An 18,234-nucleotide genomic window follows, 5' to 3' on the forward strand; every position below is an offset into this window, starting at 1 on the left:
GCCAAATGATCTTTAAAGGAAGATGGAGCCCTTCATTATATTAGACTCAAGGAACAAGGTGCCCTTTAGGAAGAGAATCAATCTTAAAAAGAATATGGCCAGTGCCGTGGCTCACTAGGCTAATTCTCTGTCTGCGGTGCCAGCACCCTGGGTTCTAGTCCCGGTCAGGGCACCGGATTCTGTCCTGGTTGCTCCTCTTCCAGTCCAGCTTTCTGCTGTGGCCCAGGAAGGCAGTGGAGGATGGCCCAAGTGTGCGGGGCCTGCACCCCATGAGAGACCAGGAGGAAGCACCTGGCTCCTGGCTTCGGATCAGCGCAGCATGCCTGCCGTAGTGGCCATTTTGGGGGTGAACCAACGGAAGGAAGGCCTTTCTCTCTGTCTCTCTCTCATTGTCTATAACTCTCTCTCTGTCTCTCTCTCTCTCACTGTCTAACTCTGCCTGGCAAAATAAATAAATAAATAAATAACGGGGGCCTGTTTTTGGCTTAGCAGCTAAGATACCCACATCCTTTATCAGAGTGCCTGGGTTAGATTTCCAGCTCTAGATTCCAATGCCAGCTTCCTGTCAATAAGGACCCTGGTGAACAGTAGGTGGTGGCTCAAGTAGTTGGGTCTCAGCCATCCATGTGGGAGACCTGGGTTGAGTTCCCAGCTCCTAACTTCAGACTGACCCAGCCCTTGCCATTACAGGCATTTGAGTGGTGAACCAATAGATGGGAGATCTCGGTCTGTCTTTCCATCTTTGTCTCTCTCCCTCTCTCTTTCTCTATCTCTGCCTCGAATAAATAAGAAAAATTTTAGGAAAACAAGAACAAATGGAGATGAGAGGGTACTCTGTATTGTCAACTTAGGCTGGCCTAAAGACTTTAAATCAGGACTCCTACATACTGAGTTACAATGTTTTCCGTGTAATTAACAAATATAATCATCATCATGATTCTATTTCAGAACTTGGTTTTCTTTAATAATCCTCCGTCTGCCACTCTGAGTCAACTCCTGGAAGTGATGAGCTGGCAGTTTTCATCCTATGTTGGCCGTGGCCTTAACTCAGATCAACTCAATATGCTGGCCGAGAAACTCACAGGTGAGAGCTGCTGGACGTGCAGACTTGCCTCTGTCTTTGTCACTCAAGCGTTTAAAAGGAGCAAGATTGTGTCAGTATTAATAATGAACATTACAGTTTATTGAGTGCCTATTATGTCCCCAGGCGCAGTGTTAAGTTCTGTATTACCTTTAGTTGTCACAAAATTTCTTCAGGCTGACGTCATTCCACCCATGTTAGAGATGAGGATACTGAAGTGCAGACTCTAAGTGCAGACCCCTGGCTGCATGGCTGGTACATAGCAGAGCCACACCACGGGCCAGACCTGCCCAGTTCTAAAGCCCCTTTCTTTCCATTCCACACTCCAGTCCCTTGGGTTTTCTTAGGCCACCCCACTGAATAAGATATGAAGCCTCCATGGTGCCTTGATCTTTCTTATTAATACCTCAGTTGACATTAAAAAACTGGAGAATGATGGAGTCCTTTACCAGGTCCAGGGAATTCAATATAAATTTAAAACATGCAGGTAATATTTAATTTTACATGGCAGGAAAGTTTCAGCTTTGATTGAGATTCCTAAAGTTTGCAAAGTCAAGTCATTGGCAAGACATATGCCAACTATAGTCTAAGCTTTGTCTAAAAGAGTATAAAAAGATATCTATATTTTGACAAATCTGAGGTGAAAAATACTTTTGGCACCAAAAGAGTTCAAATTGGGTCTACATATGTTTCTACTTTATGGTAGATCCAAAGAGGCATTTGAGTAGCAGTTCTAGAATCACACATGACTTAAGTTACACTTATACATGACACTGGTTGCTTGCCACTTGTGCCTATTACATGATGAACAGGCACCAAAATAAATCAGGACCCTGGGATACATAAAAATATACTTACCATAAATATCTTGTGGGTCTTATTTAAAACATAAGCAGCAATAGTAGGCATTCAATAAATTCTTGTTGATGAATGAATAAAGCTTTTTCAATTGTCGTATAAATAACAGGCGTATCTTTTCAGGTCTGTATCAAACCATCCTAATAATTTCCTTAAAATTTCACATAGCAACTCCTGCATGCTTTAACTGCTCTGGATCAGAACAACCAGTGATGACCAATTGCTCGTGGATTTCTAGTCCACTCTTTTTCTCTTAATAGGCAAGACTTTCAGTAGGGTGGTTGCACCCGACTTACACAAATTCACCTTAAAATGTTTATTCACAAGCCCTCAGCTGCTCTTGCTGTGTCCTCTGAGTCATGCTTGTGTCTACAACTTGTCCCATATTCTTAATTCCTATAGTGTCCTCCCTTCTCCCTCACCAACGGTTATCTCCTACCTGTCCATGGAGCTCGCCGAAGCCAGTGCCAGCTCCTCCATCAAAAAGCATCGTTCCCAGACAGCAGCGTTCTTGGGAGCAAGGCTGACAGCTTTCATTTGTACTGCACCTAGCACTACAGACACCATGAACCCATAGCACATGCTTACGAAATGTTTAAGGGAAGGGCGGGCTCTAAATTGAGCAAATAATTGAAAATCCTCATTGTTGGAATAAAATGTGCCATCTTTTGTTCTCTTTTTAGTTCAGTCCAGCTACAGTGATGGTCACCTCACCTGGGCAAAGTTCTGCAAGGTACAAATGGGAAGGGAAACATCCTTTAGATACTTTTAAAAAACTAATACTCCTTTCTATGCCTCCCTATTATCACCTGGGGGGCTAAGGATTTCCTGGAGAAGGATGTATCTGGAAGAAACTAAAGTGTCCAGTTTAAAGAAAACAATTCATTGAAAAATGGAACTTCATTATTGTATCAACATTACTAAAATAATGGTTGTCTTAATGTGCTTGTTTATTCCGATAGGAACACTTACCTGGCAAATCATTTACCTTCTGGACATGGCTTGAGGCGATCCTAGATCTAATTAAGAAGCACATTCTTCCCCTGTGGATTGATGGGTGAGTTACAGACTATGTTTTCCACATTGATCAATTAGGTCTTTTTTTTCTCTTGTTATTTTTTTCCCTTTTCCTTTTTAAATCTAAGCATTTTTAGTGCCCTGGGAAAAAAAATAGCTTCCATTTCTTACATTCTTCTTTTTTTATTTTATTTTATTTTATTTATTTATTTATTTATTATTTGGCAGATAGACAGTGAGAGAGAGAGAGAGAGACAAAGATCCTCCTTCCGTTGGTTCACCCCCTGCTATGGCCGGCGCTGCGCCGATCCGATGCCAGGAGCCAGGTGCTTCCTCCTGGTCTCCCATGCGGGTGCAGGGGCCCAAGCACCTAGGCCATCCTCCACTGCCTTCCCGGGCCACAGCAGAGAGCTGGACTGGAAGAGGAGCAACCGGGACTAGAACCCCGTGCCCATATGGAATGCTGGCACCGCAGGCAGAGGATTAACCAAGTGAGCCACGGTGCCAGCCCCTTACATTCCTCTTAGAGTATCAGTATTTATATTTATAGATGAGTAGTCCATGTACCAGTGACTTGATTATACCCAAAACAAACATTAGGTCTGTTCTTTGTAAATGTAATAAATGCAAATACTGCGATAATGATCAATGTGAACTGTGCACTGTTCTATTTTTAGGTACATCATGGGCTTTGTTAGCAAAGAGAAGGAACGGCTCTTGCTGAAGGATAAAATGCCTGGAACCTTCTTATTAAGATTCAGTGAAAGCCATCTTGGAGGAATAACTTTCACCTGGGTGGACCATTCTGAAAATGGTACATGCTCACTACCGTTTATCCATGTGAATTTGGTGTTCTTGAGTTTTCGGTTTTCAGATGTGTGTGGTGTGTTGACTTGCCTCCCATGCGTTCAGTGGATTTGAATATTAGTTGTTGCATTGTCCCAGAACAGGGTACCATGAGTTGTAAAAGCCTGTGAATCAGCCTCTCTCACGTGCTTGATCTGTACTGTCCGTCTGCAGAAGGTCTGGCATTGCTTTATAACCGTGACTGAAGACCGTGTGGGCAGAAAGAACGGCCACAGAGAATGTCAGCAGAAACCTGGATATCCCTCCAATTACTGTTTTTTCAGGAGAAGTGAGATTCCACTCTGTAGAACCTTACAATAAAGGCCGGTTGTCTGCTCTGCCGTTTGCTGATATCCTTCGAGACTACAAGGTTATTATGGCTGAAAACATTCCTGAAAACCCTCTGAAGTACCTGTATCCAGATATTCCCAAAGATAAAGCCTTCGGTAAACACTACAGCTCCCAGCCTTGCGAAGGTTAGGATGTTTTTGTTTGTTTGTTTGTTTGGTTTTGTTTTTTGTTTTTTACCTTTTTCCTTAAGATTGTGGAAAATAGCTTCATTTTGAAGCAAAGTAAATGAAGTTCCTCTTTTTGCTTGCTTTGGCCTTTGTAAGATCAAAGGGGCACGTGGTGGTCAAAGCTTGAGAAATGAAGTAGTTTCTCAGCAGTTCCTGAAAAGGAGCCGCTGGGCTGTCTGGCACTGGCACAGAAACTCAGTAGCTTGAATCTCACTTCGCCAAGGCCCTGGAGGCCTCTCAGTCGCTTGGAGAGCTTCAAGTTTCTCCTTCGTAAAACAGAAGTGGTTTTGACTTCACTTTTGTGATTTGGGGAAAGGCAAAGAAAAAGAAGTAATGATTGAGAATGTTAGAGGCATTTGTATTTTGTCCGGGAACTCCAGGATTTATAAGATTCACACTTTTCATCTCTCTGTATTCTTACCATGCAGAGTCTCTTTATTCATTTGCCAGGGACGGTACATGGGGGTCTATATTTTATCTGCCTTCTTCCTAGCCTTCCTAGCCTAGCGAGCCAAAATAGCTATTGAATCTGTGAAAGAAAGTTCATGAAATTAGCTGTGTATTTTAAGTTCATCATTCTATTTATTTAATGAAAGTACAGTCAGTTCTATGTGTATAGGTTCTGCCTGGGCAGATTCAACCACCCATGAAACCCATGAATTTAAAATATTGTTTTTGACAGGCAGAGTGGACAGTGAGAGAGAGAGAGAAAGGTCTTCCTTTTCTGTTGGTTCACTCCACAATGGCCGCTACGGCTGGTGTGCTGTGGCCGGCGCATTGCGTTGATCTGAAGCCAGGAGCCAGGTGCTTCTCCTGGTCTCCCGTGCTGGTGCAGGGCCCAAGCACCTGGGCCATCCTCCACTGCACTCCTGGGCCACAGCAGAGAGCTGGACTGGAAGAGGGGCAACTGGGACAGAACCCGGCACCCCAACCGGGACTAGAACCCGGGGTGCTGGCGCCGTAAAATATTTGTTTTTTGAAGATTTATTTATTTATTTATTTATTCGGAAGAGGGAGACAGACAGAGAAAGAGACAGATCTTCCATCTGTGGGTTCACTTCTCCAGTGGCTGCAACAACCAGAGCTGGGCCAGGCTGAATCCAGGAGGCAGGAACTCTTTCTCGGTCTCCTGTGTGGGTTGCAGGGACTCAAGTACTTGAGCCATCATTTGCTGCTTCCCAGACACATTGTCAGAGAGCTAAATTGGAAGAAAAGTAGCCAAGACTTAACCTGGCACTCCAGTAAAGGATGTTGCAGTCCCAAGTGGCAGTTTAAGCTGCTGTTCCACAGCACCTGCTGTTGAAATATTTTTTTAAATTACATCTGTGCTGAACTTGTACAGACTCCTTTTTTTCTTACCATTGTTCCCTAAACGATACAACAGCTATTTACATGGATTTTACATTATGTTAGGCATTACAAGTAATCTAGAGATGATTTAAAGTAGACAGGAGAATGTAGTTAGAATATAGCAAACATCATTCCATTTTATATAAGGGACTTGCACATCTGTGGTTTTGGTATCCAAGGGAGTCCCATAACCAATCCTCCACAGTTATCAAGGACCAAATATATATTCAGTTCATTAACATCTTCCTCTATAGCAGCTAAATCTTTTGAGTACCTTCTTGTGGAATATTCCACATTTGTTTCTCAGATGGTGATTTGATGCCACCCAATTTCTTCCCCTCTTGAAATAAACACATAAACATTTTAACAAAACAAAAACCTGCAGCTTTATTAAGTGATTCTATATATCTGATCAAACGAAATAACAAAAATGTCAACGCAACAAATTATAGCTGAAAAATTGGACCAAGCACTAATTCGACACAACATACTAGAGAAGGTTGAGGCATGTTTCCAAGGTTAAGTTCACATATCACTGTTAGTACCACATAGTCTGGGATGTCTCTGTTTCAAAACTTTGTTATCATCAGGTTATGGTTGATGTCCATAGCTAGATTACTACAAACTCCCACCCCAGAATGAATAAGGCAGTCACCATAGTCAAACTTCAATGCAGTATAGAAGACAGCCAATCTAGTTGATTCTCAATTTTTCTTACCCCTTTGGAGACATTAATATGCAAAGTTGGAATAGGCTGCCAGGAGATTTGTTTTTCTCTTCTAACACATTTTATGTTTATCTAAAAGATTGTTTCTTCTACTCAACTAAAAATATCTGTGAATCACTTAACAATTGTATTCTCTCTTCCTTTTAGTATTGCTGGTGTTTTTCCTAAGTTTATCAATATTACTGATCTCTGTTTTCCCCCAACATTGTGCCTTTCTTTTCCAGTGTCAAGGCCAACTGAGAGGGGAGACAAAGGATATGTTCCTTCAGTTTTTATTCCCATTTCAACAATGTGAGTAGTCTGAGTCACTTGTAAAATATTTATTATTGAATTTGGTTTTTAAAAAGATTTATTTATTTATTTATTTATTTGAAAGGCAGAATTAGAGAGTGAGGGAAAGAGACAGAAAGAGATATCCTCCATCCACTGGTTCACTCTGTAGATAGCCACAATGGCTGGGATTGGGCTAGGCCAAAGCCGGGAGCCAGGAGCTTCCTCCAGGTCTCCCAGTGGGTGCAGAGGCCCAAGCATTTGGCTATCCTTCATTCTTTTCTCAGGTGCATTATCAGGGAGCTGGATCAGAGGAGGAGCAGCCAGGACATGAACCAGCACCCATAGGGGATGCTGGTATCACAGGCTGCGGTTTAACCTGCTACGCTGCAGTGCCAGCCCCTACTGAATTAACTTTTGGGAAAAAAAATAAAAAATAAAAAAATCTTTCCTCTAAGAGATTTAAGGGTACAGCAGAGTACATATAACTGAGAACAAGACCTTCTTTTATGTAATAAAGCATTTTCTGTCCCATTTCTTTCAATACATAAAGCTAGTCTTCAGGGCATACTTACTACAGTGTATTACTGCTGCAGTTACCAAGTTGCCCTTTTATATGCCATATATTCCAGAGTAGGCTGAAGGTTCTGATATGAAATGATGAATTAAGCAGCTCGGTGGCACAAATAGATGAAGAAATGAGTTCCTGATCCAGTCAGTGACCATGAGCTCTTATTTTCTAATCCTTTTCAATACTCACCTTCTTGTCTCTTGAAGCCGAAGTGATTCGACTGAGCCACAGTCCCCGTCGGACCTCCTCCCCATGTCTCCAAGTGTATATGCAGTGCTGAGGGAAAACCTGAGTCCCACAACAATTGAAACTGCAGTATGTACCCTTTCTTTTCCATTGCTGATCGGGGGCGTTTCTAATGAAGCCAAGGTGGTGCGTGACTCAAGGCGGCTGAAATACTACCTGGGCAAAGAGAAAACATGTTAATTGGAACAAAGTTGTGAGCATAACACAAGGGGTTTCTGTGTGGTCCTGCATGTTGCTAATGTTACAGGCATGAAAAGCAAACACCTTGACTGATGTGATCTGATTTAGGTTCTTTTCTTCAAAACCACAAAAAGCCAAACTATTCCTACATGCCGCTTAAGCCACTGGCCCTACTGCAAATCCTTGGCTCCATCAGTCCCACTACTCGACTCTATAAACAACATGTATTAGTCAGTGTTTATCAGCCTGGTGTGATACCTATTTAAACAGCTCAAGCACCACAAATTCCAATTCTTCTTGATCCTTATTTGAATTACTAGTCCCTGCAGCCATTCCAAGTAGTACATGAATAGCAACCAAAAGCAGCATAGTAATACTCTCTTTTTTTGAGAATTAGTCGTAATCCAGTATGTAGTAATGTTATTTGTTGCATTTTTTTCATTCTTATCCCCAAATACTGGCAAGAGGGTTCAAATGAAAGTGAACATATATCAGAATAATAGAACACTGGAGGGACTCCAAGCCCCACAAGATTTATATCTGTCTATAAATCAAGTACATTTCAGGCTCTTCTTGAAGATTTCTAGGGATGGAAAATCCACTTCCCTTTGTTACTTTATTCCAATGTTAGTAGCCCTTAAATCAAGTTATTTTTGTCTCATCGAACTTTTGCAACATTTTTTACCCATTTCCTTGTGATATTTTTGGTGAAAGGAACCTTTTATTTTAGACTGATCAACCCCAGTTAATTTTTTAAAATACTTGACAGTTAATTGGTGGGGAGATTGTTCAGTATTTGGCAGACAAGAGGATGTCTACCCCCTAACTAATGATTTATTTGCAAAACAGGAATTTCTTCAAAGATCATTTTCATTTTCAATTTTAGATGAAGTCTCCATATTCTGCTGAATGATAGAATAAACCGACACCCCAACAAAGGAAGCAACTGAGAAAAAGTTTAAAGACTGTTCTTTGCCAACAAAAACATCATGTTTCTTCAGCTTAAATACTGGTTTCCAGGAAATGGTTGAAGTCTGAAGCTCTCCTCTCACTAGCTTGACACCCTTTAGGAAGTGTTGTGATTGAAATGTTAAAAAACAAAACTTCAGATAAATTTTCAAGATAAGACAACTTTAAGGAACCAGTGTTATTAACAATATAATATTAATGAAAGACTTGTTTGTATGTGTTTATTTCTGATTTTGTTTCTCGGGTGTTAACGTATAATATTGGCTATGGAAGGTATAAGCTACCACTGCAGGTCAAGAATAACAAAGTGCACCCACATTACTCCAAAAGCAGCAGGAAGGCCTGAGGGAGAAGCCAAGGCAGCAGGTCAGTGTCGTCCTGAGTTCAGTTTCACAGCAGAACCGAGATGGAAGTAATTGGAAAGGCATTGATAGCAGTAGCCATGGAGCATGCGGGGGTAAATTGTGAAGCCCCTGAATTACCATGTCAGCACTGTCCCTTATTAGGAGGGATCCAGAGTCATTCCTGGGGATATTCTAGGCAAACTGCACTGATAACATGGTCATTGAAAGCAGAAACAAGGCCAGCGCCGCAGCTCACTAGGCTAATCCTCCGCCTTGCGGCGCCGGCACACCGCGTTCTAGTCCTGGTCGGGGCACCGGATTCTGTCCCGCTTGTCCCTCTTCCAGGCCAGCTCTCTGCTGTGGCCCGGGAGTGCAGTGGAGGATGGCCCAAGTGCTTGGGCCCTGCACCCCATGGGAGACCAGGATAAGTACCTGACTCCTGCCATCGGATCAGCGTGGTGCGCCGGCCGCAGCGCACTGGCCACAGCGACCATTGGAGGGTGAACCAACGGCAAAAAGGAAGACCTTTCTGTCTCTCTCACTGTCTACTCTGCCTGTCAAAAAAAAAAAAAAAAAAAAAAAAAGCAGACACAGAGGTTAAAGTCTCATGAAATAAGGACTGGGAGGTGAACAACAGTTTTAGCTGGGAGACTGCTTCCCTCTGTTATTTATCTATAGAAGCGGCTGGACTAAGTGGGCTCTGTGATCTTTTCCAGCTCAAATCTCTGGTCCCATAAATACTACCTGACACTGGGGAAGTGGTATAAGATAAGAAGTTCCGGGGGCCGGCGCTGTGGCATAGTGGGTAAAGCTGCCATCTGCAGTGCCAGCATCCCATATGGGCACCGGATCTAGTCCACTCCACTTCTGATCCAGCTCTCTGCTGTGGCCTGGGAAATCAGTAGAGGATGGCCCAAGTCCTTGGGCCCCTGCACCCACGTGGAAGACCTCGAAGAAGCTCCTGGCTTCAGATTGGCACAGCTCCGGCTGTTGCGGCCAATTGGGAAGTGAACCAGCAGATTGAAGACCTCTCTCTCTCTCTCTCTCTCTCTCTCTCTCTCTGTCTTTCCTTCTCTCTCTGTGTAACTCTTTCAAATAAAATAAATAAATCTTAAAAAAAAGAAGAAGAAGAAGTGCCATCCCTGCAGTTTGCTCTGGTGAAGAGGAAGGGCAGGTGCAGGACTAGGTGCCAATGCATGACTATGTACATGAGTTAGCTGTTTTGGCCTTGCCATATCCCAGCTGGATGGTTAGTGGTGCTGTTGCCAAGCTGCTGCCCTTCGTAGTAGTGTGGGATCCCCAATGCCCAAGACTGGGTATCTTGATGTCTGCCAAGCATGAGGGATGCTGTTGAGCCCATGGAGGAAGTCATGCTACCAAGGCACCTGCTATGACCAACTCCAGAAAATCCCAAAACCGATTTCCAGTGTGAGCCCTGGCCAGAGAATCAGTGGTGACAATAGCATCTGAAGGGCTCTCTAATTCCTTCCACCCATCTCCAATCATCTAGGCAAACCAGTTAGAAGCTCATGTCTAATACAAAAGAACTCAAGGGAAATGAGCTCTTAGTAAAACCCTGTGTTCTCCCTCTGAGGGATTCTGGCCATTCAGTCTCATTATTTAGGCCCACCCACATATGCCAAACAGATCTTAGATTGTTTCTATATGGCTAACTCTCCACCTGCCCAAGGCTGACTCCCTCGTTTACTTGCAGGTTCCTGACAGTACCTGTAGGGTGAAAGGGGTGTCTGAGAGAGGGTAATTCTACATTCAATTCAAATCACACCCTCCCTGCCTCTATATCCCTCCACAAATCCAGTGTTCTGAAATTTGCCTGAAACATATATACTACCTAGCAGCAGAACTGGGGAATATAATTTAAATTTAGGCATGATTGTTACAGTTTTGTCTTTTAAAGAGGTGATTTTTCTACCAGGAAGTGCTCTTAAAATGACTGGCTTGAGAGAGAGAGAGGGCTTACATTCCCCAGAATTTGACGAAAGTACGATAGACTCTTACCTCTTAGGCTGAAGATTTAAAAACTTTTCAACATAGAAACTGGTAGCAGCATACCAAGGATTCATATGTCACCACAGCCAAGGAAGTTCTGTAATCTGCTTCCTGTAATGGATGCAGAGAGTATGTTATAAGAACTAGATGGCTGTTTTTATTTAATTTAAAAATCAAAATCAAACTCTTGACCCAATTCAAATAATTATTTTCCTAGAATATGAGTGTTGCTCTCCAAAAATCGTCTTTGTGGGGGTAATGAGTCAGGAGGATTTCAGGGATCCCTGTTCTGTCCAAGATATCATGTGCCACATGAAGTGGAAATGCAATCCGAAAGGGGTTTAGACCACGTTTCCACCAAATCCTATCTCAGTATATTTTTTTCTGCCAACTGTGACTTGGTTCAAGCTGTGTCTCAACAGAAGTGTATTTATTAAAGTTCTGGAGGCTGAAAGGCTAAGATCTGGGTGTCAGCATGGTTTGGTTCTGGGCAGGGCCCTCTTCCAGGTTGTAGATGGCCAACTTTTGTGTCCTCATGGAGAGTTAGAGCGAGAGCTCTCTGTAAGGAAACTAATTCTATTCATGAGCGTTCACTACCATGATCTAATTACCTCCCAAAGTCCAAATACCAACCTATGGGAAGTAAGCATTTCTACATATGAATGTCGGGGGAATATAAAGTCAATCCACTACAAACAGCCAGCAAATAAACACCACTTAATGAAATCAAATATAGATCTAGTTCCAAAATAATAAACCCACTTTCAGTTCTCACCCAGCCCAGATTAATTATAGACAATTTGCTAATCACTATCCAAATTCATTTTATGTGAAGAATCAGTTGAATCAATTGTACTGGGTATCACTACCTTAATTTATCGGGAAGTGATGGTGAAAGAAGGCAGCTGGCCAGCAGATTTCTCCAAGTCTATGGTAGCAAGGAAAGCTCTCCCAAAGAACCAGAAAGAACAAGCATCCCCTCTGGCAGCTCAAGAGACTTTTCTTTACCACACCTGGTGTAGGGAAACCCAAGCGCTCCCTGTGGTAGAGAGAACATAATTAAGAGTCAAACCATATGTGGACTCTGCTCTTGGCAGTGGATAAGTACATGGGCCAGACCTAGCTAACTGACTTCTCTGCATATACACTCTGATTTCTGACACAGACTAGAAACTTCTTTGAAATTGACCATGAACATGTACTGATTTGATTTATTGTTCTTGTTAAAGTTTGGCACGTGAACTCTTACCAATCCGGTAACTGTATAAGCACCCCTGTAAGACAGGGAATATTTCTACCAGAATACTCATGAAGAAGATGCTATAAAACCGGGCTCCTGGTTTTGGCATGGCTCAGCTATAGCGGTTGCAGGCATGTGAGGGGTGAGTCAGCATATGGAAGAGCTCTCTGTCAGTCTGTTTTTAAACTAGAATGAAAATAAATGAACTTTTCAAAATAAATAAGTTGAATCATGTCACTCTGTGCTTAAAATCTATAAATGACTTATGACACTGCATTAGCATTCTTACAGACAGAATTTAGTAAGGAATTTATGAATTTGGATGGTAGAAGTTAACAATTTTATTTCCAAGAACTTCTGGCTAAAGTTTAAAATTTCCTTTGATTATGAATAAGGGCAGAAAACCATAATCCATACTACTTATCTATTACAGTTGTTACAGTTATCTCAAAATATTATTTATATTAAGTAAAAGTTTGAAATTGCATTAATCAGATCCACTGGAGATCTTGTTGCTTAATGCTATTAATAAACATTAACTGTATCACAAAGTTGGCTTTAATATATCAACATTGATTCGATAATTTTATTTCAGAATAATTGGTTTCTTTTTTAATGTTATGCATTTTGGTCAGCTAAAAACATGATTCATCAAAGGAGCTCGTAGATTTTGTCAGACTGCCAAAGGGGTCCACGGTACAAGCAGAATCCCAACTCTGGATGAAGACCATAATTTTCAACAGCTCTTTCCAAAGTCATATAGTATATGACTTTATAAATATACATATATATAGCCTTCAACTCTCCCCTCGTACCACTTTTCCTTAAAGGCTTCTTATCTTCCAACACACACACACACACACACACACGTGTGCACGTGCACGCAGGACACACTAAACTACTTCCAGTTTCATTGATGTTCCACATCCTCTTTCCTCTGCGTCATCCTCACAGCTCTCCAGCCCCCCTCTGCTAGTGGTCACCTAGGTAATGTGCGTACTTTCTTCTGGCTCCGGAAAGCTCTCCTGCCACACACACACGCACACTGGTGGACACACGTGTCACACTGTGCCCCCTCCCAAGCATCAGCACAGGACATCGCCGTTGTACATCATCCGTCTTCTTTCATCAGTGTGAGGGAGCGCTGGATGGACGGGGACCAACACAGCCTCGTTCACAGCTGTATCTGTAGCACAATCTGCCCCTTAAGTGTTCACTAATGGGTTAGAGCTTGAACACATTCAGGACAACGATCAGTTCCTTCCTTTCCTTTGTTCCTTGCTGTGCCTGCAAGATTAAGCTAGAATTCTTTCTTTAATACCTCCAGACTCTAAAATCGTGAAACTGTCCCCAATATTATACCTCATCCTGATGAACCAAAACAGGCTAGCTTTGATCGCGCAATACAGAGGATTTTCTCTCTAGTTCACCTCACTCTTAACTCCAATTTCTGTGGAAATACTCGAGTTATCATTGACCCCGTTGAAATCCCCTCTGATTTAGGTGTTATCTCGGGCATGCCTAACGTCCCAAGCATCTTCCCAACGCCCAGAGGAATCAAGTGTTCTTGAAATTCCCCCTTAACACCCCCTTCATTTAACACACCGTCATGACTACCCCTGCCTCTTGCATACATCCTACACAGAACTCTCACATTAGGCTTGCCAGTCATCCCCTGAGATGTCTCGCAGACTGCTATAGGTGGAAAGAAATCTGGAGGCCATTCAGACAGGGCAAAGATGGGAGGGGTTGGACAGGGTGAGACGGACTGTCATTACAATCTCAGGGAAGTTTTTTAGAATACACATGCTCATTATTCTCTTCCACTTCAACTGCAGCTCCATAGGTCTTTTTTTTTTTTTTTTAAGATTTATTTTATTTATTTGAAAGAGTTACGGAGAGAGGTAGAGACAGAGAGAGAGAAGTCCTCCATCCACTGCTTTACTCCCCAGATGGCTGCAACGGCTGGAGCTGAACTGATCCTAAGCCAGGAGTCAGGAGCTTCTTCCAGGTCTCCTACATGGGTCCAAGGGCCCAAGGACTTGGGCCATCTTCCACTGCTTTCCCAGGCCACAGCATAGAGCTGGATCAGAAGTGGAGCAGCCGGGGCTAGAACCAGTGCCCATATGGAATGCCGGTGCTTCAGATCATGGCTTTAACCTGCTGTGCCACAGCACCGGCCCCTCCATAGGTCTTTCTGCCAGTGCTGAGATCTAGATGGCCAAGTTAACCCGTGAGTCTTGATCCCAGTGTTGGTCAGCCGTATTCATTTATTCTTTTATTCAGAAACCATTTTTGATACTCTGTATCAGGCATTGCAATCTCAACCAGGGTTTCCCATCTGAACCACATCACACAGAAAGTGATCTGCTTGATTTTCTCAATTTTCCCAAGGATCGTATATTGCACCGGACCAGATAGGAGTATAGGAGAGAAGGTAATTCAGTACACAGATGCTTTGTGATTATAATAATAAATATACCAAAGAAGGAATCAGCAGTGCTGTGGTGCAGTCGATAAAGCTGCCAGCTGCAGCACCGGCATCCCATGTGAGTGCTGGCTCCATTTCTGATCCAGCTCCCTGCTGATGTGCCTGGGAAAGCAGGGGAGGATGGTCCAAGTGCTTGGGCCCCTGCACCCAAGTAAGAGACCCAGAAGAAGCTCCCGGCTAATGGCTTCAGCCTGGCCTAGCCCTGGCTGTTTTGGCCATCTGGGGGCATGAACCAGCGGATGGAAGATTTCTTTCTCTCTCCCCCCCACTTTGTAACTCTGCCTTTCAAATAAATAAATGAAACTTTTAAAGAAACATACAAAAGAATAAGGGAGAAATATAGAGAAGAATCCCCAAGAAAAGGGTATATTGGGGAATAATCCATAAAGATTAGAATTTCAATTCAAGACATACACACAGGTCAGAATGGCCTCTGCAAAGTCCAAAGCAAAAAGGAAGGGGCCACCGCTGTGGTGCTACAGGTTAAAGCCCTAGCCTGCAGTGCCAGCATCCCATCTGGGTGCTTGTTCGAGTCCCAGCTGCTCCACTTCCGATCCAGCTCCCTCCTAATGCACCTGGGAAAGCAGTAGAGGATGGCCCAAGTGCTTGGGCCCCTGTACCCACGTGGGAGATCCAGAAGTTCCTGGATCCTGGTTTCGGATCAACTCAGCTCCAGCTCTGAGGTCATTTGGGGAGTGAATCAGCAGATGAAAGATCTCTCTCTCTCTCTCTCTCGTCTCCACTTCTCTCTGTAATTCTTTTTGAAAAAAGAATAAAGGAAAAGTTAAGAGTATTACTGAGAAAGAGAAAAGTTACATGAGTGGATTTGAAAGGAAGTTCCCTGGTGCTTTGGGGAGCTGGCAAATTCTGATTAGTGAGAAATGGCCGTTTCTAGGCTAAACACGTAATCTGAAGGTTCCGGTAGGCTGTTTTGTTGAACTAGGCTTGGGAGACAGTGTGCCCGGCAAGTGCTCTTATGTAAGTGGCCAGCTGCCCTTGAGCCACACGCTGTCCTCGTGTGGCTCATGAAGTAAGCTGTGGTTGAAGAAACTTCTTGTTAACAGTTCCGGTTACTGGCAGTTTGAGCATGACCTCCCCCACGCCGCCTTCACGGCCTTCTCTGCCTTCCTTTTCCCAGGGTTCCAACACAGTGACTCCGCCCTTACTATTGGGGCCTCTGAATGAGAAGAGCTGTAATACAACGCAGGGGCCCTCCTGACGCTTACCGCTGGCCAAGAGAGGTGAAAACAGACACGCTAATAATAGCAGCAAGAGATGTCCTGGAGCTGTGAGGACTGGGAATGTGGGAGAGAGGCCCTGGAGAGATGCTGACAGAGCTGAGGCCTAAAGAACCGAAAGGAACCAGTCCACGAACACAGCCAGGACAGCAGCACCCCAAAAGAACAGTGTAGGCTGCACGTGCCCCTGTCATGTAAAAACCTGAAGCTTTTTAGGTGCAGAAAGAGGCCACAGGGGTGGAGGGGACCCTGGAGAGGTAGGGCGAAAGGGAAGCGCAGAACAAGCGGGGCGGGGCCAAGTTATGGAGGGTCCCGCAGGGAAAACCAGGGGTTCTGGATTTCATCGCAGCTGCTACAGGAAGCCAGCAGACGCTTTCCAACAGGAGCGTGAGCGCGCTGGTAGGGAATCTGCTCCGAGAGGGGGTGTCTGGCGTAGCGGCTGGAACAGCGCATCCCAGGCCACAGCACCGTGGTTCAATGCCCGGCTCTGGCTCCTGACTCCAGCTTCCTGCTCACGCAGGCTCTGGGAGGCAAGAGGTAGGAGACCGGATTGAGTTCCCAGCTCAGGGCTGTCGCTCCAGACAAGCCCAGCCAAGCCCAGCCGTTGTGGCCTTCCCGGAGTGAAGCAGCAGATCGGGAGGGCACGTTCTTTTTCTCTCCCTCGACAATTTTTGTGGAACTCTCAGTGTTTTAACAAACACCTGACAAGGTTTCGTCAGGGAAGTGCCCCCCACTTGTCCCCCCAGGGCTGTCACAGGACAGGGCACTCAGAAGGGCGTCATACTTGGCTTAATGCTCCGACGGCACTGTGCTCCAACGGGGGAAACTAGACGTTCATTTGCACCAGGGGCTTCATTTAAACCTCAAATTCTGTGTGCAGCCGTGGAGGGGGGCTGGCCCCCACTCTGACAAGAGGCCCAGAGGCCTTGGGCATTGGCGGCCCTGGGGTGGCACCTACGCAGGCAGAGGCCCCTCAAAACAGCTGCACAAAGCCCAAAGAGCCCAGTCACGGTGCCTTCCAGAGACATTTGGTAATTGACAAAAATAGCACACAGAGCTCAAACTGCTCGTCCTGCAGCCAAATTTTGGAAACCACGGTCCAGTGCCTCAGCTTACTCTTCCACCACCCTTCTCCCACACTCCGGCTCACCTAGCGTGATCGTGAACGCTAAGACCCCAGGACAAAGGGGAAAGACCCTCACAGATTAGGCAAGGCAACAGCTGAAGAAACAGGAGCGGACCAGAGGTGCGCAGTCCGTGCAGACAGCGCCGCGACCCGGGAGAAGGAAAAGTGGAGCTTCCAGGGCCTTCCAGCTAGAACATGACCCCCGCCCGCGCCGCGACCCTCCCTCTCAAGTTAGCAAGCCCCAGACCCGCGGCGCCCCGGGGTCGCCCCAGGTGCCGCCCCGACGCGTGCCCAGCCATCCACGCCCCCGGGAAAGCCCCCGAGCGCGCGCCTGCGCACTGCTCCCTCCGGCTGCGACTTTCGCTTTTCGGTTTCCTCTCAATCCCAGTCCTTCTCGCTCCCGGCCCATTTCCCCGAAAGCACGTGGGGCGGCTGTTCTGAGCAGTCGCGACCCGCCCGCCGCGCCGGCGGCCGCCAGGAAACGTCTCGAGCCGGCACGCGCAGCCCGCGCCTCCGCGGGAGCGCGCACCCGGCCCCCGGCCGCCTCGCGCCGCCCTCTCCGGATCCCCACGCGCCGGGACGGCCACTGGCGCGTCCTCCCTTCCACTTTTCCTCCCTGTCCATTTATTTAAATTCCTATGTTAAGTCCAAAAATACTGTAAAAACTTCTAAGAATGATAGCATTTCCTACCGTGAAAGAAAAGGGGAAATGAAAGCGACAGCCATGCTCATCAGAGTGGAATTGGGGGCCCTTATGGAAGCAGGACACAAGCCTCCTTCCGGCTGCTTTTGGTCCCCTCCGCCCTCCGCCCACAGGACCCGACCTGGCCTGACCGTGACATTGTGCCCAGAGCCGTATCCAGGGGGTGTTATACTCTCTTTTATGGACATTTCTGTTTTGTTCTGCTTATGCATATTTTTCATCTTCCATCCATCACATAACCCTGGATCTTCTCAACACGGGAGACCCCACTTGACCTACTTTCCCCCAACACTGATTCTGAACCTGTGTGTCCCGAACTGCAATTCCTAATGCTCCCTTAACTTCTGAGTCAGATTTGGTCAACAACACACTATCCTCTTCAGTAGAATTCTGGGTGAAGTTCGACTTTTAGTTAATGAAAACATTGCTTGCTTGCACATTGTCATTTT

General features: G+C 45.0%; 1 protein-coding gene and 1 long non-coding RNA gene across 11 annotated transcripts in view; one reads left to right on the plus strand and one right to left on the minus strand.

Moving 5' to 3' along the window:
• STAT4 (signal transducer and activator of transcription 4) overlaps positions 1-8,842 on the plus strand; it is a 151,713-nt gene extending 142,871 nt beyond the window's left edge. For 7 of the 8 annotated variants that reach the window (XM_051848344.2, XM_051848343.2, XM_008258842.4 and 4 more), the window contains 8 exons: positions 949-1,084; positions 2,623-2,672; positions 2,902-2,996; positions 3,634-3,770; positions 4,087-4,278; positions 6,622-6,688; positions 7,445-7,553; positions 8,551-8,842. In XM_051848344.2, the coding sequence (XP_051704304.1) occupies positions 949-1,084; positions 2,623-2,672; positions 2,902-2,996; positions 3,634-3,770; positions 4,087-4,278; positions 6,622-6,688; positions 7,445-7,553; positions 8,551-8,577 (813 nt within the window). In that variant the 3' untranslated portion in view covers positions 8,578-8,842. Of the gene's footprint in view, positions 1-948; positions 1,085-2,622; positions 2,673-2,901; positions 2,997-3,633; positions 3,771-3,901; positions 4,058-4,086; positions 4,279-6,621; positions 6,689-7,444; positions 7,554-8,550 lie in introns of those variants that run through there. The other variant, XM_017342993.3, reaches the window with a different exon arrangement.
• Positions 5,289-17,878, minus strand: LOC127488926 (uncharacterized). Of its 3 annotated transcripts, XR_011387187.1 has the most exons (6): positions 17,774-17,878; positions 15,343-15,475; positions 11,857-12,026; positions 10,997-11,098; positions 7,428-7,640; positions 5,289-5,518 (listed from the first exon to the last, which is right to left on the minus strand). It is a non-coding gene; the product is annotated as an uncharacterized lncRNA (long non-coding RNA). The 3 variants fall into 3 exon arrangements; XR_007916792.2 differs by lacking the exon at positions 17,774-17,878 and having other exon boundaries at positions 15,343-17,708; XR_011387186.1 differs by lacking the exon at positions 17,774-17,878 and having other exon boundaries at positions 11,857-17,705.
• Between the last annotated feature and the right edge of the window lie 356 nt (positions 17,879-18,234).

This window comes from Oryctolagus cuniculus, chromosome 3 (genome assembly GCF_964237555.1).
Source record: "Oryctolagus cuniculus chromosome 3, mOryCun1.1, whole genome shotgun sequence".
NCBI classification, from domain to species: domain Eukaryota; kingdom Metazoa; phylum Chordata; class Mammalia; order Lagomorpha; family Leporidae; genus Oryctolagus; species Oryctolagus cuniculus.